Source organism: Anabrus simplex, chromosome 1, assembly GCF_040414725.1.
Source record: "Anabrus simplex isolate iqAnaSimp1 chromosome 1, ASM4041472v1, whole genome shotgun sequence".
Lineage (NCBI taxonomy): Eukaryota > Metazoa > Arthropoda > Insecta > Orthoptera > Tettigoniidae > Anabrus > Anabrus simplex.
Window position 1 is genome coordinate 731,161,344 of NC_090265.1, and position 24,797 is coordinate 731,186,140.

Here is a 24,797-nt window from a genome sequence, read left to right on the forward strand (position 1 = left end):
TAGTGAAACAATTTAAATATCTAGGAGAAATTATAATGTACAACTTGGATGAAAAACGTGCACGGCAAGAAATAACTAATATGGTAAAATGGTAAAGCTCAAAAGTTAACAAGGTCTACATACAATAAAAAATGTCTATCGATCAAAACAAAATTAAAACATTACAAGATGGTGGTTCAACAAGAGGTGACATATGGAAGGAAACTCTTTTTAAAGTCACTCAGAGAAACAGAATTGATAAAATCCTAAAAGTAGAAAAGAATAGCCAGAACATGTATAAATAAAATATATCAAAAAGATGGACAATGGTGTTCAGAGAACTGCAGCCCATCACAGATAGTACAGAGGATCTCTTTATGGTCACATTATGAGGACACCAGATTCAGATACATTTATTGGAACCCAGTCCGGCTCCATGGCTAAATGGTTAGCGTGCTGGCCTTTGGTCACAGGGGTCCAGGGTTCGATTGCCGGCAGGGTTGGGAATTTTAACCATCATTGGTTAATTTCTCTGGCACAAGAGCTGGGTCTTCTTCATTATGTCATCCTCATCACGACACGCAGGACGCCTACGGGAGTCAAATCTAAAGACCTGCACCTGGCGAGCCGAACATGTCCTCGGACACTCCCGGCACTAAAAGCCGTACGCCATTTCCTTTTCATTGGAACCCAAGCACGGATTTTAAATGTGCAACCTCTGCCATTTTACGCACTGCTTCAGCCATCAACTGAACTTGTGCATACAGAAAGCTGTGATATTGGGCGAATTAAGGATATGTTAGGGATTACATCATCGGTGACAACATTTGTATTTGCTTCTGCGAAAAGAATGTCTGCTCTTCAAAGAGTGATATTAGTGAACTTGATATGAGAGAGAGTGAGCCAAAAAGACCAAGTAAAATGCATGTTGTCCTACTCATTGGGTAGAAATGCGGAGGTCGAGTCATAAGTCATAGAAAACTATTTTTTTTCTCCCGAACAGGAGGCAATATGGAAAATCTAGGATATGCATTTGGAAACGTACGGTATGTACTTGCGTATGATGCTACTAGATGGTGTATGTAAACAACAGTGTGGGTCTAAGCATGCTCCCAAGTTCAGTGTGTGAGTGAGCGCGTCACAAAATGGAAGTCAACAAGGAGGATCGTATATTGATATAGCAGTTCTCCGCGGCAGAAATGCACGCCAATGCCATGCAGAGCTGCAGGAAACATTAGGTGTGTGACTATGATCTAATCCCCAAAGGTAAGAAGCCATTACGTGGACAACGGTTTGCTAACAAACAGGACATCGTAGCAGTATTTCGGAGAGAGGTGTCACACGCACAGTGGAAACTTTGGGTGATTATTTCGAAGGCCTGTAACCAGTGGTGACCTGTCCTTTGTACGTAGTCTTGTGTATTTGCTGTCTATACCATAATAAAGCAATGTTTAGCAATAGCCTGTGTTCTGTCACTTTCCTACGAGAATCTCATGAAGTCAGAATTTGTCTTCAGGCACTATGCATAAATACATGTCCTATACGTATTTCCAAATGCATATCTTAGATTTTCCGTGTTGTCTCCTGTTCGCGAGAAAAAAATAGTTGCTATGACTTATGACTCGACCCTCGTACATGATAGCCTCATTCTATTTCAGGAACTAATGTTGAACAGACAAAAGATCCAGATAGTGAGATGTTAAGTAAAGCTGTTGCCTAAGGCATAGCTTTGAGAAGAAATTAATTATCATTGGTTTGGAAACAGCTGTTCACTATTTTACCCATACTGTGAAACTAAGCAAGTACTTAAAAGATCATAAATATTTATCATCTGCGTTGTCTTACATTGGCACAGTAATAAGGCAGGTTGAATATAACGAGAAAAAATACCGTTGGAAGGTGTAAAGGCATTTTTATTGCAGCTAGTGACATGGCTACTTCAGTGGGTGAAGAAATCCATCTCCCTCTTATTTGTGGCAGGTAAGCTCAAAGAATGAATGTGCCTGCTAAGATCCTAAGGAATACTTCAGTTAAGTAGTAGGCTATTCTTGCCTTTTGTCAAACCCATAATAAGCCTTTGTGATAAAGTTTACAAAGAGACCTCTTTAATTGGGGTTATTCCCAGTATTTGTCAGAGTTTTCAGTACACGAAATTATTAAAGTAGCAGACTGCACAGCAACATGTGCTGAATATCACTATGGAGAGATTATTGGACAAAATCGCATCCAGAAGAGAGCAGAAGCTAAAAATTTGCATATATTCTATGTAATGAAGATTTCTTTCCCAATATTAGACTATTGCTACCAATAATTGCCACCCTGCCAGTCATGACAGCCTCTACGGTGAGAAGTTTCTCGGCCCTACGTAAGCTAAAAACCTACAAGTACAACGGGAGAGAATGCGATTAATGGCCTTGCATTAGCAAACATTCATAAGGAAAGGGCAATAAATATTGAAGATCTCTTAAGTCAAAACCACAAAGGCTTGATATTTCTAATTGATCGAATGTTGATTGATGTGAACTGTTAATACGTAAGTATACATAGTAAAGTTGATAGGTATAGTACGTTAAACATTATTTAATGGAATTTTGTGGTGAAATAAATATCAATAAATTACCTTAACTGTACCAAACTTGAAAATTTCATAAATGTGCCAATTACTTGTTTTTGCTTTGTTGTATGGTATTTTTTTAAAATTTAGTCCCTCTCTTTATGGAATCTTGGATCCACCTTTCGCTGAAGTGGTTCAATGAGGCTGTAAAATCAGAAGAGGAATAAGAAAATAAGAATAAGAAGAAGTAAATGTTACATGGCACGTGAATTTTCTGTATCAAAATGGAATAGATGTTCATCGGCGCTGTGCTTCTAGTGTGAGCGTTATTTTAGCGTGAAGAGCGCTATGACTACGTGTGCTACGCAGTATCTTTGCCTACGAGATATACAAGGCGGGGACATAGCTACTAATCTGCCGCTGGACAGACGGCCCGACCGTGTTCACGGTTTGGCCGCTAGATGTCAGGTTTCTGTTCTGCTCTTGACGAACTTCAACATTGTGATGTACGGAGTAATTGTGATTTTGTGTTGATTTATTGAGCGTATTGTTTCTGTCGGTGAGTGTTCGTGAGTTTGAAAAGCATGGTGCACTGTTGTGTACCTTTATGTACTTCGGACACCGCTAAAAAGATAGAAAAATGTGACGTTCCACATTTTTCCTTCATGGTGCGGTTTAAGAAAGAAATGCAGGCAAGCTGTTTCGAGGCACGAGTATGTAGCTTGCATTTTAATACATCAGATTTCAGTGTAAGCATATCAATCAAGCGAATTCTCCCCAACGAATTTCCTTCTGTTGTTAGCGTTTATCCTGTTCACAACAGAAAAGTGTCAAACGCAGGAAGGCTCCAGCTCCAAGAAATGACGTATTGCCATCAAACTTTAGTAAAATTTCTGATTCAGATAACGATGAACAAACCATATCTTCAGCATATAACTGTTCTACGTCATCCACAAACAAAAAAGAATTACCTACAAGTCTCGTTTCTATGTCAAGGAAAGGCTACGAGTAACTATGTTAAATCTAAATATATATTGATGAGATTTAAAATGCCAGTTTACGGAAAACAGTTTTTATATTGAGAAGTAGGATACGGTAATGAAATCAGAAAAATTATTTAAGGTATCTGAACTTGACCAAAAGGTAAACCAAAATGAAAATAATGGTACAAATTATCATTTAGGATCTTTATTCCTGTTAGAACAAACTGAATCTTACGGGAAGAAAAACTGAAATACGAAGAAACGACGCTAAACATTTGTGTCCTGTGGCATAGGAAAGCACCTACTGGCTATAGACTTGAGATCTTTGCACTGCCTAACTGTACCACATTAGAAGATGCTAAACATTATATACGATTTTCTAATGGTGAAACGGGCATAACGTCGCTCTCCAAACAGCGGCTTCAATACGAATGTCGCAACATCAGACGTGTGGAGGAAAAGGTAGGATAGCTGATAATTTATAAGATGGTTCTTAAACCCAAAGTTATTTATGACCGCCATCTCCATCATTTTATCGGATACACTGAGGCAGAATTACAGAAAACGGGAAGAAGTGACAAACTCGCTAATAGACTTCTCTACTTCTTTCGTGATTTACTTATTTCGTTTAAGCAAAGTGTAAGAAATACGTTGTAGAAAGTAAGTCATACAACTGCTCTTGGTCTATATTTTTATCTCACATCTGTTTGGTGTCTTCTGAAATTGCTAGTTTTAGTGAATTTTTATAGGTTTTCGTACTGGAACGTGTTGCAATGAGCGGGAGAGACAGCTCAGTAAAGACTCTAGCGGCGCTTGTCGGAAGTATCTCGAGGCCGAGTCTGGTGTGCTGTATTTCCCGGCCTTATGTATCTCGTAGGCAACGACAGTATACAACAGCAACAATCCTGGCTGAAGGTTCTGTAGTGCTGAGTATCAATCAATCACTACTCATCTACATTTACGGCAGTCACCCAGGTGGCAGATTCTCTATCAGTTGTTTACCTCGTCCTTTCTTAAATGATTTTGAAGAATTTGGACATTTATTGAACATTTCACCTTGATAAATTATTCCAGTCCCTAACTCATCTTCCTATAAATGAATATTTTCCCCAATTTGTCTTCTTAAATTCCAACTTTATCTTCATATTATTCCTTCCTACTTTTAAAAGCTCCACTCAAACTTATACGTGTACTAGTGTCATATTAAGGTCCGTATTGAAATGTACCTACTTAAAGTCAAAGAATTATACTAGATTATAAATTCCACCTATTCAATACATAAGATTTTTTATTTAAATTTAAAAAATAGATCTTAACATATTAGATACAGGGACATGTTTCGCCCATAATGAGGGCATCATCAGCCTAAAAATATCATACCTGAAAGAATGAAAAGTCAGGATCCTGATTGTTCTTATTCGTAGTTTTTAACGAAGGTCTAAAATATAAATAAGAGGATACTGTTGTAGGTACAAATGCCTAAAGAAAGATTAGCAAGTGGAAGACAGTAGTTATAAGTACTCTTATGACGAAGTCTTATAATCAATCCTTATTATAGATTTTTACGAATGTCCTGTTTTTAAATGTGGTAACAAGTAGTGAGTTAAGAGTTCAAAATAAATACATAAATTGCTGCGTTGAAATGAAATCTGGTAAATATGGTGCCTTATTCTGGAGATGGCGAAAGGAGATATCAGCTTAATCTATATATATAAAATAAGAGTTTTGTCTGTATATTGCTCAAAATTTTAAAAGGATGGTATTTCTGTATCAGTCATGTCAGTAGGAACAAGGAAATACATTTTTTTAATTTTCCGTAATGTCTGTCTGTCTGTCTGTCTGTCTGTCTGTCTGTCTGTCTGTCTGTCTGTCTGTCTGTCTGTCTGTCTGTCTGTCTGTCTGTCTGTCTGTCTGTCTGTCTGTCTGTCTGTCTGTCTGTCTGTCTGTCTGTCTGTCTGTCTGTCTGTCTGTCTGTCTGTCTGTACACGCATCACGAGAAAACGGCTGAAGAGGATTTAATGAAAATTGGTATGTAAAGTCCGGGAATAAGTCGCTACAATCTAGGCCATAAACAATCTTTCTCACGCTGAGAGAAATGGTAGTTTAGGGGAAGGCCTAAAATTTAATTCTCAAATATTTATGTTATTAGTGGTTCTATCTTAATGAAAACCGGTATGTAAAGTTCTAAAGTCTCTACAATATTAACTATAAATAATCTTATTCATTTTGAAAGAAATGTTAGTTTAGGGGAAGGCCTAAAATTTTATTCGCAGATATTTATGTTATTAGTGGTCCTATCTTAATAAAAATAGGTATGCAAAGTAGGCGAATAAATCGCTACAATCTACGCCATAAATAATCTGAGAAAAATTGTAGTTTAGGGGAAGGCCTAAAATTTAATTCTCAAATATTTGTTATTAGTTGTCCCATCGTAAATAAAATTGGTATGCAAAGTCGGGGAATAAGTCGCTATAATCTCGGCCATAAATATATTCACGCTGAGCGAAATGGTAATTTAGGGGAAGGCCCAAAATTTAATTCTCGAATATTTGTGTTATTAGTGGTCTTATTGACAATTACTATATAAATAAAGTTACATAGTATTATTTACGATCATTTATGGCTTATACATTTTGACTGTACCGGCTATGATAACGGAGATATTCATGAATATGGATTTTTGTTGCTAAGATCATATCAGCGTCACGAAAAAATGGGTAAACAGATTTTAATGAAAATCGCTATGTAAAGTCGGGGAATAAGGAACTACAGTCTACGATATAATTAATTTTATAAGACAGCCTTATATTACAGAATAGTAAGAAAACTGAATGTGAAGGCCTACAATGCAGAAAGCTCATAACATTGATCAACAATAACATTACATTGACCATTGTTTGTTGTGATTTACTTTGTGTCTCTACTGCCATTCATCTCCGATTTCTGACGACTTCAGGTAGGAAAACCACAAAGACAGTCTTTCTGAGAATTCCGTAGCGAAGCACGGGTACATCAGCTAGTATTTAGGATAAAAGTCACTCTTAGTGGTGGTTAAATTAAAATCCAAAGTTGTTTGTCTGTTGAAGTTGTTAATCTTATGTGAAAAAATAAGACGGCAAACTGTTTAAAGCACTTAGGAGCGAGGACAAGTACTCGTTAGAAACGTAGCTATAATATATTAAAAGTCCAAAGGAAAATTTGCGAGTTTGAGTAGAGTTTGTGGTATTATGTCTGAAACAAGAGGAGAGTGAAATGTTAAGGAATAAAATTAAAGGAGAAGGAGAGAACGGAGAAAAACGATATGTGTGAAATTCCGTGGTTTCACATGTTGCTCTTCAGACGCATCCCCCATTCCCGCAACCTTCTTCCTAATCGATGATCTTTATTTTATATCCTCCTCCTTGATACCTATTTCTGCCAAGTCATTGTACACCTGTGTAAGCCACCCCGGTTGTTTATTCCACTTTTCCTGCAGAAGAAGTATCCTGTAGGCCAATCTCTTTTGATATGCGCATAAAACGTCGGTCTCCTTTTCCTCATCACAGTCGTAATTCTTTCTACTGTCTTGTAAGAGCTCCAAATTCGATCTTAACCGGAATGTGTTTGAGTCATTCGTCGACTGTCTTGGGCCTACGATTTTTCGTAAGAATCTTCTTTCTCTTTTTTCAAGGACTGGGTCAGCCATCCTCGTCAAGGTTTCTGCTCCATAAAGGCACTGTGCAGGAATGTTTTAACTTGGCCTGAATTGAGAGGGACTTGGAGGGACATAGAGGGACTTAGGGACATAGTCTGAATGCCAACTCCATCCTTCTCACCCTCTTCTTTCATCCCTCCTTTTCATTTCCATTGGGGGTGAGTATTTCTCCCAGGTATTTAAATTTTTGCACACGCTAGATATCCCCATACAGTGTAACAGTCTGTCCGTGTCGCCCTTTTTTTTTTATAGAATCTATGAATACTGTTTTTTCGAAGGAGATTCTTAACCCTGTTTTGACTGCAACATTTTGTAGTTCTTTGACTTGTTTCTTGACTGTTTGACGGTTGTCTGTAATAAGAACGGCATCGTCTGTGAAGGCAAGGCAGTCCAACATCATCGCATTTTTTCCACAAGGGCTATCTTTACCCCCATTCTTCATTCCATTTTCAGTCATTCTCAACCTCCATTCCCCAATAATTTTTTCTAAAATGCAATTAAAGAGTAGTGGAGAAAGGCTGGTTCCGTCCCTCAAACCCGTTTTTATCTCAATCGGATTTGAGAGTTCACCCATAAATTTGACTTGAGAAAAGGTGTTTGTAAGATATTGTCGAATTATGGCCAGAGATTTCTCATCCACTCCAAACTCCTGCCGAACGTTCATGAGCACTCCACGATCTATGGAATCGTATGTCTTTCTGAAATCAACGAAGGTTATGATTGTCCTGTTCTGATTTCGCATTTATGTTATTTTTATAAATGATTTTAGAATATAAATCTGCTCAGCACATGAACGCCTTTTCCTGAACCCGGCCTGGTATTCACCAATTTATTTACCTAGATGTGTTTCAAGCCTCCACTGCAGTGCTTTAGATAAGATTGTGTATGCTATAGGAAGAAGGGAGATACCTCTGTAGTTGTTGACGTTAGTTTGGTCCCCTTTTTTGTATAAGGGATGAATGAGTGCATTCTTCAAATCACTTGGTATTTCTTCTTTTTCGAAAATAAAAGCAAATAATTCCTCTAGTTTTTCCACTATATTTTCACCAGAAAATTTGAATAACTCTGCAGTAATCGAATCTTTCCCAGGAGCTTTGTTGTTTTTAGTTGCTTAATGATGTCCCTAATTTCTTCCTTATTTGGTGGTAATGAATCCTTCAACTTGAATTGAGGCTCTCCAAACAGCAATCCATCTTCAGGAGGTTCACAGTTCAGAATATTCTGGAAATAGTATTTATTTACGTATTTATTTTGAACTCTTAACTCACTACTTGTTACCACATTTAAAAACAGGACATTCGTAAAAATCTATAATATTGATTATAAGACTTTGTCATAAGAGTATTTATAACTACTGCCTTCCACTTGTTAGTCTTTTTTTTTAGACATTTGTACCTACAACAGTATCCTCTTATTTATATTTTAGACCTTCGTTAAAAACTACGAATAAGACCCAATCAGGATCCTGATATTTCATTCTTTCAGGTTGGAGATTTTTAAGCCGGTGATGCCCTCATTATGGGCGAAACATGTCCCTGTATCTAATATGTTAAGATATATTTCTTAAATTTAAATAAAAAACTATTATTTATTGAATAGGTGGAATTTATAATCTAGTATTATTCTTTGACTTTACTTACCCATTAGTCGAGCAGCTCCTCTCCTTCCTCCCAAGTATTCCCATCACAAACTTTGCAACATTTTTGTAAAACTACTCTTTTATTGGAAATCACCCAGAACAATTTGTGTTGCTTTCCTTAGGATTTTTTCCAGTTCACGAATCAAGTTGTCTTGATGACGGTCGCATACACAGGAACCATACACTAACTGCGGTCTTACCAGAGACATACACGCCCTCTCCTTTATATCCTTACTCATCATCATCTTCATTTCCCGTTCCCATCTTCCCGGATCGGGTTGTCTCCCCACCACTCTTCTCCTTTTTTAAGTACATCTGATTTTCCTCCCCTCTTCTTTATGCCCTCCCACACTGAATCTGTCCACTTTTTTCGGGGTCTTCCTCGTAGTCTCTTTCCAGTTAACTTCTCTGGAAAAGCCTTTTTTTGCACTCTCTCTTCTCCCATTCTCATCATGTGCCCATACCACTTTAGCTTTGTTGTTTCTATCCTGTCTTGAAGTTTCAAGATTCCTGTCCTTTTCCTTATATCTTCGTTTCTACTTCTATCCTTTCTGGTCTTGCCCCCGATACCTCTTAGGAATTTCATCTCCGCTACCTGTATTCTACTCTCCCCTCGTTTTGTTGTAGTCCACGATCCAGCTGCATAGGTTAGTATGGGTTCATAATAGGTTGAATATCATATTCTTACATTTCATCGGGACATCTTGGTTCCACAAAATACCCCTTACACTCTGGTAGAAGCTGTTTGCTTGTATTCTTTTCGCGATTTCCTTGGTTATCTTTCTATCTTCTGTGATTACACTTCCCAAGCACTTGAAACTTTTAACCTCTTCCAGAATTTTATCATACAGTTTTATCTTTGCCCTTCCTTCCTTCCTTCCTTCCTTCCTTCCTTAAATTCGTGACATTCGACTGGAAATCTTCGGACAGAGCACAACTCTGAGTTCTCTCCGAGCGATCTTCGAGACTTCGGCCAGTCCTACAGCAACTAACGGATGTTAGCACACTGCAAGAACTCTCCTGGTTCCTCACTCCATCAGACCCCGTCCGCTTGGGCGTTCCTGGCCAGCCACTGACGTCATCATTGAGAATTACCAGCCAGGGAATTGTAAGAAGTAAGGAGGTATTCCAACTAGTAGATGGGCGGGTGGCCTACCCCTAACTACTCTGCGGGCTGTTTGCCCCTGCGCCTCACATCTACATCGTGCTGTACCACTACACTAAGTCATCTTCTTCATGGTTCAACTCAGCGTAATTACTACTCACCCCCAGGGGTGACCAAAAACTACTGACGATCCTGGCAGAGCCGCAAGCGCCAGCACAGCAGCCCTGTAACCTCATTTTCCGAAAAGAGTAAGTCAAAAAGAGCACAATTTGTCTTACGGCTACTTGGTCTGCCTCCCGCTGGTCTAGTGGCACTTCTGACTTCCACCGTTGGATCCCGCCACCTGGTCGGTAGCTAGGCTGTACATAGCGCCAAGCAGCGGACCTAGGACTAATAGTAGCCTCCCCATATTTTTATCTTGCCGAATAGCGGCCATCATAAACTTCCCTCATAGCTGGGTTCAATAGTCGGCCCCACTGTGAGACTTGCCGAAACCTAACGGTGTCAACATAACCTTGGCTCACAGTGGTAAGCCGTAGCGCGGTTCCCTTGGTCCATCTTGCGACAATGACTGAATGGTTATACAGACGATAATAGTCACTGCCCCACACCACGACTTGTCTCCTGACCTCGGCAGAAGACGATACATAGGTACATTAGACACTTTTTTCCAAATAATTCCGCCCTTTAAAGTCACAATTATGACTTAAGGTTGGCCCCCTTTCACTCATTGCTTCAATTAAGCATGTCGGGCCGCCCCGACAGCGTAAGAAAACTAAAAAATCCCATGAGGATAAACAGGGTACCCCATCACTGAACCCACCGCCCACGAGCCCTGATAGCCCTAACCCCAAAGCAATGACCTCTACTACGAGAAACTCTACCTACACAGTAGCTCAAACTCCAGCCTCCACGAGAAGCTCTCCGCTATCACCATCTACCAGCGAAGACCGTGGCAACACCACTGAATCTGATGTTAACTCCACTGACACTGAGTCCGATGACTCACAAGATATGACCATCGTAGTAAACAAGAAGAGGAAGGAAAGGACCAAAGCCCCCAGGCCTACCAACTTACCTCAGCCTAAACCCCTCCCCACACGTAACAGATACGATGTTCTTAACCAGCCATCATCCAGCGCCGCCACGAATCCACCCTCAACCATAAATAAATCCAAATCCGCCTAGGTCACACCCTACCCCTGCCACCCAGGCCTCCAAACAGCAAGCGACATCAACCCAGCAGGCAGAAAGCCAAAACCAGATCCAACCAAGACAATCAAAAGTGAGGATTCCGCCGATCTACATCAAATATGTGAAGGACGTGAATGAACTGATCCTTCTTGTCATCACTATTGTTTTACTTTTCTCTGTGCTTACTTTCATCCCAAATGTTTCTATCGCTTGATTCCATACATCTACTTGTTTCTGCACTTCCGTTTCATCCTCACCCCATATCACTATATCATCTGCAAACAACATGGCTTCTGTTGCCTGTCTTTCCAATCTCTGTCTAATGTTCTTATGAATTTCATCCCTGACTATGATGAATAGTCCTGTCGGAGACCAGTTTCAACTTTAAGCCATTTTGTTTTTCCTATACTAGTCTTCACACCACTAACACAATTTTTGTACATAGCTTTTATCATTTGCACTTCCACTCTGTTAACTTGTTTTTTCCTTAATGTGTCCCATACGAACTGTCTGGGCACACTGTCATAAGCTTTCCCAATGTCAATAAATGGCATGACTGTGTCTTTTCCAAACTCCTACCTTTTCTCCATCACATGGTTATGAAGGTATTTAGGGATTGTAGTAAGGATGTAAAATGCAAAGAACAGATTTCGAAGGAGACCATAAAGTGGTGGTAGCTAAATTAAGACTTAGTAAAGGAAGTTATTAGAAAAAAAAGGGAAAGAAAAGTAAAGGGATGGAAGTTAAAAGAGAAGGGAAAAGTTTCAGGAAGATATGAAGAAAGAAATTCTCAAAGATGACGTGAACAGTGTAGAAGAGGAATGGACATGTTTCAGAAATGGTTTTGTAAAGTGTGCAGTAAACACCTGTGGAAGACTATCAGGGAGGAAAAAGGAAAAGGAGACTCCTTGCTGGAACAGTAGGTTAAAGGAAGCAATTAAAGAGAAACAAATGGCGTGGAAGAAGTGGATAGGCAGCAACAGGACAGAGAATTAGCAGAAATATAAAGAAGCCAAATATTAAATACAGTGAACTGGTAGATGAGAAGGAGCAAGAAGAAAGAATGGGGAAAGAAGAAGAACAAGAAAAGGAGATATCGATGTTAGAAATAGAGGAAACCATACAAAAGACGAAGAGCGGTAAAGCAGCAGGAGTGGATGAGGTACAGTAACTACGGAAATTATAAAAGCACCAGGACCAATAGGGCTACAGTGGCTGTATGGATTATTTAGAGTAATCTGGAGGAAGAAAGAGATCCCATAAGAATGGGGAAAAGGTTTAATTATCCCGATATTTAAAAAAGGTGATAAGAAAGGAATGTAATAACTGCGGAGGGATCAACCTTATTGCCCATGTAGCTAAGACGCATTTGAGAGAGTATTGGAAGGAAGAATGAGGAGGAAGCTAGAATGAGAAATGGAAGAACAGTATGGTTTTAGGAAAGACAGATCAACGTTTGACCTGACCTATACCCATTATTTACAATCCCATTCATGTGATTACCCCAATGAAAATCTTTTCTAATATCAACTCCCAGGTATATTCTCTTAAGATTTTCAGATGGTAAGATGATACGTTTCCATTATTGAGGCACTGCAATTCCATTCCATTCAAAATTTGCATGCTGCTAGCTAAGCTAGTGTTCTGTACTTTGGATTAAGTCATACAGCTGACTGTTGGCTGACCATGCCAGGCTGGTAATAGAGGAGTAGCATAGAAGACACAATGGAAACAAAAACATCCACTGGCATGGTAGGGTTTGACTTGCAGCGGAGTAACCTTTTTTACTTAGATTTATAGCAGTTGAGTGTTCCAAAAATCCACAGTTCTAACCTTTCAGACAAGCTACTCAATGTTGAAAATATCATAGGGATATGAGCTACGAATTTTTGATAAACAAAATATAATAAAGTATGAGAATGTATGCCGGCCCCGTGGTGTAGGGTTAGCGTGCCTGCCTCTCGCCCGGAGTCCCCGGGTTCGATTCCCGGCCAGGTCAGGGATTTTGCTCTCGACCTGAGGGCTGGTTTGAGGTCCACTCAGCCTACGTGATTAGAATTGAGGAGCTGTCTGACGGTGAGATGGCGGCCCCGGTCTCGAAAGCCCAGAATAACGACCGAGAGGATGCGTCGTGCTGACCACACGGCCCTTCGTAATCTGCAGGCCTTCGGGCTGATCAGCGGTCGCTAGGCAAGCCAGAGCCCTTTCAAGGGCGTTAAGTGCCATGGGGTTTGGTTTGGTTTGGTTTGAGAACGTATTCTTTATTTATTCCTAAAATTACAATCCTTTTCTTATCCGGTAGACCATATTAGCAGCTTGCCTCTTTCTACCACTACGAGTGCTAATATGAGTCAATGCAGAGTTTCACTTAAGCCCTTGTAACTAAATTCGGTGAGGACATTTTTAACGCCTGAGGGTATTGAACCAAGGGACACATTACAGAAAGAACTGCGTAAATAAATTAATTTGCTTGGGATGTGAATCACAAAGAAAATGAGTAAAGAAACAAGCGATTTTAGGCTATTTTTCCGGAACGGCATTTGGGCCGCACGTGATTTCCGATTTTGAAAAGTTTGATATAGCTATATAAGACTCACAATTTGAAACCTTTTCGGACCCTTCAGCCTTTCAACTTTCGGCACAATTGAGGAAATTGCTTAATGTTACGTTTTTCTTGGTATGGGGAGCTCCTACTTTGTCTGCTAGAAATGTGTTCAAGATTAAAAACACAGGCAACATTGAATACTAACATATCAACCCAAATAAAATTTAAATTGTACAGGTTTTGTGTCGTAGATGATGGTGCTTGTAAACAGAACCACGAGTGCTGTGTTACATATAGCAAAAATATTTCCACTATCACCTTACGTACCACCCCATCGTGTCTTCCATTCCACTCCTAAATTATCAACTTGTCGTGGTCAGCCGACTGCCAACTGTAACACTGACTCATCCCTCAGAACCTCTTTTAGCCATGAACTTATGCACAGCGTATCTCTGTGTGTATTTTCATAACAACATCAAGAGCGGCATTAAGTATTAATCTGGCCAGTTCAGTGGCGGTTCGTGCATGAAGGGCTTTTGGCCATTGCCCTGCCGCCTTTCCAAAAACATTTAGAATTGACTCACTCTGTAATTATTGATTACATAAAGAGATGGACAAATGTAGCGAATATTTTAATTTCTGTAGAACACTTTTCCGCCTTGTCAATACTTTACATTTTATTATAATTATCCACCGTACATGTTTCGAGAACTACTACTCTCTTCTTCAAACGGTGCTAAAACATCAAACTAAATCCTTGGACTTGATACATTTGTACAATACAGTCATCAACAAAACAAATTATACATAAATCTTGAAATCGTTAAAATATGTCTTTTGTGTCTAAACTGTTCACTTACACTTCTTATGTCATTTTTAAAAACTTTAAATATTGAATCATTTTCAAATCATAAAATGAATAAAACCTATTTCATCACTATATACTCAAATTTAAAATCTGCACTGCTCTTGAATCTTCTCCTTAAGTAGCATACCGGTACCAGTCTTTTCTCTTGCCTGCAGGAAATGACCAAAGATAGACTGCAAGATTGTTTGGAATATGTGACAATATAAAGACAGCAGTGGGAATTAATTTGAAATTTCCCATTTTATTGTATTTTTTTTTTTTTGGTTCAAGGTTTTATTGTGTTTGGACTGAAATTTTGGACTTGGAAAAATTGTTTCGATCTCATAAACGTGGAATTATCCAGAACATTTTGAACTGACTGTTTTAAAACTCTTATTTATGGGTTGTATAAAAATTATCATTAATCTGTGGATTTCAATTTTTTTGGTCAAATGATTGTTCGACACTCTGTACTCGCACGCGCAATTTTGAAAGAGCATTTTCTGTTGTACAAGAGTGAACTTTTCTAGTACATTCCATTCCCATTGAGTCAGCAAGAAAAAAGAGACTTTTGATTGGAGAAAATAAAAGTAAATGTAATTGGTGAATGTGAAATTTGAAGATGAATTCTGCATTCTGATTGGTTTTCTTGGTGGTCGCACTATTTCCTGTTCCTCGATCTTACCTCGCTTTTCGCGTAGCGTCTGTGTTTTTTTATCATCTGATCATCTCAGCGAGCCGATTGGGTACTTTGGCCATCCCAGGGGAAGCATTCTTCTTTCTTTTTCAGTTTTAATTTAAATTGAATTTAAATGTAATTCTTTTATTTGTTTCATAATGCAGGAGTTTGCCCTCGATTTTCACGTTCACCACTAATTTTAAAATTCATAACGCCTTAGGTTGTCAGCTAAGATTAACTCTCTTTTCTTCTGGGGCCAAACCCTGTTTTAAATCTTTTCGCTTATGTTAATTTAACTTATTCATCTGGTTTGCTATCTTGTAATTCAGCTTAAACTAACTCAAGTAATTGTTTCTTTGAGTCATCGACATGAAGTTCCCTATCGGAATCAACACCTATGTCATCTGATGGCCAGGCAGGCATCAATATTTGAAAATGAGATAACGTCTCTCATACTGCATTGGCACTGCCGGTGTCTCCAAGTAGGCTACGCAGTGGCCTCCACGGCCTCCTACTTGCTGTCGGTTCGCGGATGTTCCTGAGTGAAAATCTACGCCTTTCTGGAAGCTTCGAGAATATTCGAGTGGATACTACGTCACTTGTTCGAGACGGTTCGAGACCTTCGTACGTCACCAGTGTTCTAGATTCTACTACAGCTGCCAATCCTTCTCCACCTGGCTCTCCAATTATGGATTCGGAACAAATTAAGCAGGCTCGACGACTTTCCCCGGATCAGGATGCCGAAAGGATAAAACGCTGCGGGGAAGCTGCTGGTTCTGTCTCTACGGGCTCCACGCACACTTCGCCTTCATCTGCACATAATCTGAACTCAACACCTACGTCTTCTTCTTTGGGTATTAAAACCCTTAACCATCTGGATGAGGCTAACGTGGCTGCCCCTTTTCATCTGCCTCCTCCGGCTTCATCTTCTGCTGTGCCGTTCATGCCATCGAACGTGCGCAGTTATGCTCAAGCAGCCAAGAACCCCGCCTTACCCCCCCCCCGCCCACATCAGGAAAGGCAGCATTGTAAATCCTCTTCTACTTCCACCGGCACCATTTTTCGTCACTAAACTCATGCACGTTGATCCTGACAAAGCCAACTCCAGGTCCATTCATCAAATTCTAATACGTTTCACTCGCAACTATTCAGAATTAAACCTGGAAATCCAACGCACCAGAGATGGCTATTTTTATCTCAAAATTTCTCAGCCCATTCACGCTCATCTTCTCACCACTATTGGCCTGGAGCACTTCGGGAAGCATGCAAAAGCAGTCAACGTCACCCAGCAGACTCCAGCACGGCAACGGGCTCTACTTTCTCGACCCGCGCCCATCCACTCTGTCGTGGCCTACCGGGTCGATCGAAGCTGGACAGACGACGAGGTGGCTGCCCAGTTCCAGATGGAAGGCCACCAAATCTTCAAGGTTGTCCGGATCCGGAATGCAGAGGGTCCAACTTCTCTCATTCGGATTCTTTCCCGTGATGTCGCTACCCTCGACGCCCTCCTCCGAGATGGCGCCGTCATCTATGGTACACGTCATCGTGTGGAAGCTTGTCGTTCGGCGCCACCGCAGAAGATCAGATGTGAACGGTGCCAGCAGTACGACCACACACCCGGTACGCCGTGTCTCCAGGCGCAGGTATGTGCAATCTGTAGCCAAGAGCACCCCACTGTTAGTTGTCAAAATAAGTCTGAAAATAAGTGTGTAAACTGTTCTCAGCCCCATCCTTCCTTTTCTCATAAATGCAAGTCCCGTCCTGCTCCCGAACTCAATCACCCTGAAACCGTTATTCCTGTCACATCTCAAGACCTCCTCACGCCCGCCTCTTCCTCCTCCCTTCCCGCCCCCTGCTCAGAGAACTTTATCCGTTTTCTGACCGTGGTCCTTCAGAATGTCCTCCCCTTTCACCGCCCCATATTCTTCACTAGATTCAGTTGGCCTCCCGGTTGGTTTTCAACACCCACCTCGACGTCGCATATTCGGAGAACAAAATGCATTTTGTATTTTTCCCCTCAGTACTGTCCTGTTGATTGGCTGCAAGTTGAAAGTCTATTTTACTAATATACGGTCTGTCACTTCCAATCGGGATCTCCTGAATCTTTCCCTTGATATGTATGACCCGGATATTTTTGTTTTAAATGAAACCTTTCTAATGCCCTCTCAACAGCCCCGCTTTGCTAAATATCGACTCTATCGCGCTGATCGGTATGGCGACGCTCATGGAGGCGTGGCCATCGGTCTTAAACGACATATTACTAGTAAACTCCATTTTTATAACTTTCCTAATAACTTTTTTGAATATCTTATTCTCGAAACGTTTCTTCCTAATAATACTTCTCTCGTAATTGTCACCCTTTATTTAACGCCCCGCACTCCTCCCCCTCTTGACTTCATTAAATATATTGATTCTAAATTCGATAGTTATATTTTTATTGCTGATATTAATATTCACTCATATAACGTGACTCAATCTACTGCCTTCACTCACTTATTTTCTGAAATCCGGACCATGCAGATTCCTTTCCCCTTCCACACCTGTCCTATCTCCAATACCACCCCTGATGCCCTCATCCTTTCCCCTTCCCTCTCCGCCCATCTCACCACTGACAAACTCCTATCGGTTAATTCCGATCATCTCCCAGCACTCCTTACTCTTCCTACCGTTTCGTATACTACTCAATTCCACACACCCCCCCCCTACCTCCCCGCCCTCCTCCTACTAGACGGTATTCCCAAACCAATTGGTATAACTACCGTACCACGATCAACAATCTTCTTAATGATTCCCCTCCCCCCACCTCTCTCCCTACCCTCCTTTCTCTCATCGCTCAAGTTGAACACGCTCTTCAAACTGCTGATACTCTCCACATACCTCGTCATTCATTTCATCCTACTAAGCCTCCCATCCCTCCCAAAGCTCTCTCGCTCTCCTTAAACTTGCCCATGATTATTATCATTCCTACTAACGAACCCGCGACCCCACGACCTTACTCGCTCACCGACGGACTCTTCGACATGCTCGCTCTTTTATCAAAGCCATTAAGAAAAAGCTACTTGCATCAACCTGTCTGGCATGCACGACCCACGTAAATTCTGGACTACATTCCACAGGCTGACCAAAACTGCTCCCACCTACCCCATCCATACATCTACCCAATCCCCTATCACAAAGACAAAGCTGACGTTTTCGCAGACTATTTTTCTACGCTTTTCCCCCTTCTTCCTCTCCCCATTATTTCCATCCTGATGAACCTACCATTCTCCAACACTGACTTTTCCTCTCCACATTTTCAACCGTCCTTTCACAATTTTCGTGATGTTGATTACTCCCAACCTCTAAATGATCCGTTCACCCCACACTAAATTCTAACATTTCCTCGCTATAAACGCAACACTGCTCCAGGCTCCGACCGTATCACCTATCGCCATATTCGTGAAGCCCCCCTTTCCCTCATTCACATTCTCTGTACTATTTATACTACCATGTTGTATACCGGCTTGTTTCCTGTTCGTTGCGGTCAAGCCGTTATACTCCAATAAACCTCTCTCCGACGTCCGATCTTACCGTCCCATTTCGCTCCTGTCTGTCCTTTCTAAAATTTTCGAAGGCATTTTATGCCAGAGAATGTCTCGATACTTACAATCTCTCCATCTTTTATCTAATTCCCAAGCCGGCTTCCACGCTCATTTCTCCATACATGATCACCTCTTCCATATTACTTCCTCCCTCGATATATTTCTTAACACCCACCGACCCGCCGCCTTAGTCTGTCTTGATGTCAACAGGACCTATGATACCGTTTGGCACGAAGGTCTTGTTTACAAACTCTCACACTTACCTCTATCTATCACTGTCCTACGTCTATTATTTAACTATCTGAAATGTCGCACCGCTACCATTTCTATCCATGACACCCACTCTTACCGCTTTCCCATAACTTCTGGTGTTGTTCTAGGTTCTCCACTTTCTCCTTTGTTATATGTACTTTTCACCTACAATTCTTAGGTTGTATCAATATGCTGACGATCTTGCTGTTCTTGCTTTAGGACCGACTTTCACATCTCTTTCCAATAAATTCCAATCTTATCTCAATACTTTGAAACATGGCTCAATTCCTGGCACCTCTCCGTTGATCCTACCAAAACACAATGTATAACATTCCGAAAAAAGTCCCGCATTCGCCCCCTCAGTCATAGGCTCCAACTAACAATGTATAATATTCCTCTTAGCGAAACTAAACTACTAACGTACCTCGGCATCCAGTTCCAAAATAACTTTAAATGGACCCATCAGTTAGCCACTATTCACCGTAAAGTCCTATACCGTTACCGAGCCATTCGTTCCCTCACAGGCCCCTCCTGGGTATTGAAACCTCACCACATCCTCTTACTTTATAAATCCTTCATCCGCCCTTTACTTACTTGCGCTTCTCTGACTTGGCTCACAGCTCACCCTACGGACTACGCTAAACTTTCACGACTTGACCGACATGCTATCAGAATCGCTTATCGTCTTCCTTACGATACCCCCTCTGCGCATTTTCTTCCTTACTATACTTTTCCTCATATCCTCACTTATCTTCATTCCCTACGCCTTAAATATCTCACTGAAGGTACCCTACATCATAACCCCCTCATAACAGAAGCCCTTACGTTGTCTCCTCTCGCTACTTCTATCCTCAACAACACTCGGACCCCTCACACTGCCCATCTCTCTTCGTGTCCTCTTTAAGTTCCACTTACTTCATTCAGCCAACATCATATCAGGCTATCCCCTTTAAAATATTGCTTGAAGTTCAATGCTCTTGGCTGCGGTGGTACCTGCCTCCGCCACACACCGACACCCCGTGCCACCAGTGCCCTCAACAACGAGTGTAGTGCTGTGAAGTGTTGTGCTCTCACGTCTTTCCATTTTCACTGTGTTTTCCATTTCGTTATTCGTATTTTTCATATTTCCGTGTGTTCTTATTTGGACTTATCTCTCGGACTCCTATTACCGAGTACAACATGAAATGATGCTTTTCCTGTGTTTCTTGCATTGTTATTTTTGTTGTTATTAATTACTCACGTCAGGATGAACTCTCTTCAATTGCTGAATGTGATTGTTGACTTGTTATGTGCCATTGAATTATTATTATTATTATTATTATTATTATTGTTATTATTATTATTATTGTTTCTTATTCGCACTCCAAGCAGAACTTTCTTTATGTGTGCTAAAGAAATTGACATTTACCCGCGGCATATTTTCAGTTGTACACAATCCTGTACCATTATATTTCTTTCTGTATTTGTTTTCTGTCAATAAACGGGGTGACGTGGGGGTTGCCTATCCGGGGTGGGATGTTGGGTCTCTCTCTGGGTCCACTTGTTGTTGCTGTTGCCCCTGCGCCAGACTTTCACAGACTTTCCTTCCCACTTCCTGGTGTGTACGATACACACACCCCTCTTATATACCTTCACCAGTCTTTTTCCAATTCTACGGCCTAAGAGCTACTGGTCTAGCTGATGGCCCGCTTACCCCGAATTGGGTAAGAAATGAAATAACACATTTAAGCTAAGCTAAGCCTCCACAGCATTGCCAGACACACATCACATCGCTTCTTGGGGGACACTGTTGTACGTCTACGCATTTCTTCGTCTTTTTGCTCGGCCGGGTGGCTATCATCTTTAGTCAACTACCTCGCCGACCAAAAAAAGCATATAGGCTGACGCCTAGTTAGCAGTCGGCCTTCCCATCACCATGTTCACCTGTGTCATCCCAGAGATCGCTCCAGCTATATCAGAAGACGACATCTGCATCGCAATCCGTTCCGCCGGCTTCGGACTCCATGACGCCTACCGGCTATTGGATGGCACCAGCAGCTTACCATTTACGCAGATACTTCTCTACTTACCCACGTTGGACGACCAGAAGCGCCTCATCAACACCGGCGTGTCCATTCATGATCGTTACTACATCGAGGAACCCACTCCTCAACCCACACTTGCTCAACTCTCCGCCGACCCCACTCGCCTCCCTGCAACAACCTACATCGCCCTCTTCCTCTCTTTCCCCTACGACAACTATCACCACTACGCCCTCTACCACGACAGCTTATTTCTCCTCTCATATACCTGTCACTTTTGTCATGACTTGCCATCCATCGCCAATTACGATCTCCTCCCTTCCCATTTCTACACTTCCCGCCACAGTTAATCCCTTTCCACTCCCTGACAACCCCTCGGCATCCACCGTCTCATCGCTGCCGCCGCCTCCATCATCGCTTCAAGGAAACGTCGCAGCAGTAGCAACGTCACCACCGTCCACGCAGCTCCCCACGTCTTCCCACGGTCTGCCCAGCTGTGTGATTCGTGGCATCGAGCCTTCGATCTCCACCCAGGACATCCTCAGTGAACTTCACGCCGCTGGAGTCCCTGCCCGTCGTGCGTTTAGAATTCAGACAAGTTCAGGCCCGACGTATATGGTACGCCTACTTCTACCGACTGCAGACGACGTTCACAACCTCATTGTCACCGGTGACAACATCTACAGCCATCGATACAGAGTGGTGCCTTCTCGTTCCCCACCTCAACCACCTCACTGTCCATCCAACACCACCTACCGTCACCCCCGGCCAGTCCCTCCTCCTGTCCCACCCCCTCAACCCGTTAGTCCGCCCCCTCCTCCAACTAACTATTTCTTTTCGCCACCACCGTCGCCCCTGACCTTTTCCGACTCTTACACACTTCTCTTGTTACCTTCTCATTTGTGTTTCATATCCTTACTCTTCAACTCCCTCCTCACCCCCTTGCTTAAAACTTCTCTTCCTTTCGTTCCGCCATGTCTCTCTTAAGCCATATATTTAAAAACTTCCACACGCACCTCCCTTTTCCTCACTTCGACTTCCCATCTACCTAGTGCACTTGCTCCTTCCAAACCAGCAGAAATTCCTGGCCAGAGTGAAGGCGCAACCTCCTTCAGGGAAGGGAACGAAAACTTAAAAAAAGCCTCCACGGGGTCGGTAGATGCAGAGTGGGTCTCGGCCCTCAAGTGGCCACGGCTCGTCCGTGGTCCACCAGCTCTGCACTGTGACCGGCCAACCGAGCAGAGGAAGGGTGGCCACGGCTGCACCGTGGCTCTAAGCCTCTGCATTCGGGAGACGGAACAGGGCTGGACCTGATGACTGGCCCAACCGTCGGCTGTCCTGAGAATGGTTTTCCGTGGTTTTCCATTCTCCTGCACTAAGGTGAATGCCAGGACAGTTCCTAGTATAGGCCACGGCCGCCAACCCTCTCACCTTCTCCGAGCATCTCCTTCACCGTAACAAATCTCCCGGCCTGAGAGACGGCATCGCCGTCTACGAGGCCCGCCTCCCCCTTCAGGGAAGGAATGAAATATTTTAGTAATAGTAGTAGCCTCCACGGTATGCAATAGCAATGCGTCTTGGTAGGTGTGCTATTTACCAACTGATGAGCGCAAATTAGCACACTGAGGCAAAACTCTAGCAACCAGGAATGAGTTAGCTGGAAAATTTATAATGTCCGTAACAGACCAACTATATTGGTATTCGGGACAAATATTTCAGGTTCCCGATGGGAATCAACATGAAGTGTTTCAGCGATGACCCAAGTTAGTTTTGCCGCTCAGTTGGTGTAAACATTAATTACGATTTTGGTTTGTGTAGAATGGGACTAGCCCTCTGTGTGTCGCTGGAGTAGGTTTTTGCTGTGTTTGAATTTAGTGTCAAACAACTTGTAACAGTGAAAATTTATTTTAGCGTACTGCTCGTGTTTCAAGGTAGGCCTATACCAATATTTTTGTTTCATTTTGATTATTTTATCAGAGTTCTGTTTAAAAAATTTCTTGAATTTTGAAAATGCTTTTGCTTTAAAATAAAATGTTGGAACCCTCTCCATTTTCTTTCGTAGCAAAAGGCTACGTTCCATTACCTCTTAGGGCTCCATGCTACTTCCAACATCCGTTCCATAGTTGTCATGTCTCCTAACCTGTTTGATAATATTTTGTGTTGCGATACAGAAAAAGTTCCATGTCTTTCATAAGAAACGTTTCTTTGATGCTACTGGTAATTCTTCGGTTAAGCTTTGCTTCATCCATGTCAGATAAATAAAGATTATCAAAATAAATGGCTCGTACTTGCTCTCGTAGCGACTTCTCGTGGCTGACAACGTGGCTCACAATCTGGGAGTAGAAGTAGATGATGAGGCTCATGGGAACCACGTATGAGCACAAGAAGATGCACAGAACAAACATTGTGTTCTCCGGCGTCTCCAGCAGGTAGTCGAACGTGCAGCTCGTCAGATAGCCCTCTGTGAACAACAAGAAACATAGCAGGTTACAATACACAGGAGCCGAAGAAGACAATAAAAACATTCCTCGCACTACTTTCACCAGTTTCCGTAACCCCGAGGCACTGGTAATAGAGATGAGTGAAGTGACACTGCTCACAGTCTCGAAATATTCGATACGGCACAGCGAATTGCTTCGAAGCAGTGTGTCGACACACAGCGCACTTCCGTCTTGGACTGGAAGAGCAGTGTTTTGCGATGGCATGGTGGAACATGAACTAAACATTTTGGTAACGATAAAATATGAGGGTCGTGAAATATTTCTTTCTTTCTTTCTTTCTTTCTTTCTTAATCTGTTTATCCTCCAGGTTGGTTTTTCCATCGAACTCCGCAAGGGATCCCACCTCTACCGCCTCAAGGGCAGTGTCCTGGAGCGTGAGACTTTCGGTTGAGGGATACAACTGAGGAGGAGGACCAGCACCTCGCCCAGGCTGCCTCACCTGCTATGCCTTGTCGGAGATGGGAAGATTGGAAGGGATAGACAAGGAAGAGGGAAGGACGCGGCCGTGGCCTTAAGTTAGGTACCATCGCAACATTTGCCTGGAGGAGAAGTGGGAAACCACTTCCAGGATGGCTGAAGTGGAAATTGAACCCCACTCTACTCAGCTGACCTCCCGAGGCAGAGTGGCCCCCGTTACAGCCCTCGTACCACACTTCAAATTTCGTGGCAGAGCCACAGTATAATAAGTACCAGAATATAGTAATAAACTGCGTTTACTTCTTCATTAAGCGCTTACAATGATACTAAAAGGAATCAGTTTTACACACTAAAAACAGCTAATTTTAATATTTATAAACTGATTAATGACATTTAAGAAGAGTTCAAAACAGGTATTCTATAAACAATAAGAATCTTAACATACTACAGTTACAAAAGCATTCGTAATAAATTATCAGTCTAAGTAAGTGAACTAACTTGAAAAAATGAGTAATGAAATCTAAGAAGAGTCCGAAATCGGAATTTTACGTGCATTAACAAGCAACCTACACTAGTTAGGAAAGTATAATAAAATAGATAACAAACTAAAAGAACCAATAATAATTTTAAAATTAATGTCGTAATGATCCACCTTTTCAATACTATAATATGCAATATTTTTCAATTACATTACTAAACTAGGGACTAGTTTCGGCCTTGGCTGGCCATCATCAGCCTTAATGTATTACATCTAATAACTAAACAAATGTGCAAACACACAATTGACATAAAAACAAATGTACAAA

General features: G+C 41.7%; 1 protein-coding gene across 1 annotated transcript in view; it reads right to left on the reverse strand.

Annotated features, from left to right (window-relative positions):
• Positions 1-24,797, reverse strand: part of Rh3 (Rhodopsin 3) — a 104,428-nt gene that overhangs the window by 20,589 nt on the left and 59,042 nt on the right. The window contains exon 5 of the mRNA XM_067146644.2: positions 23,362-23,534. Within this exon, the coding sequence (XP_067002745.1) occupies positions 23,362-23,534 (173 nt within the window). The remainder of the gene's footprint in view (positions 1-23,361; positions 23,535-24,797) is intronic.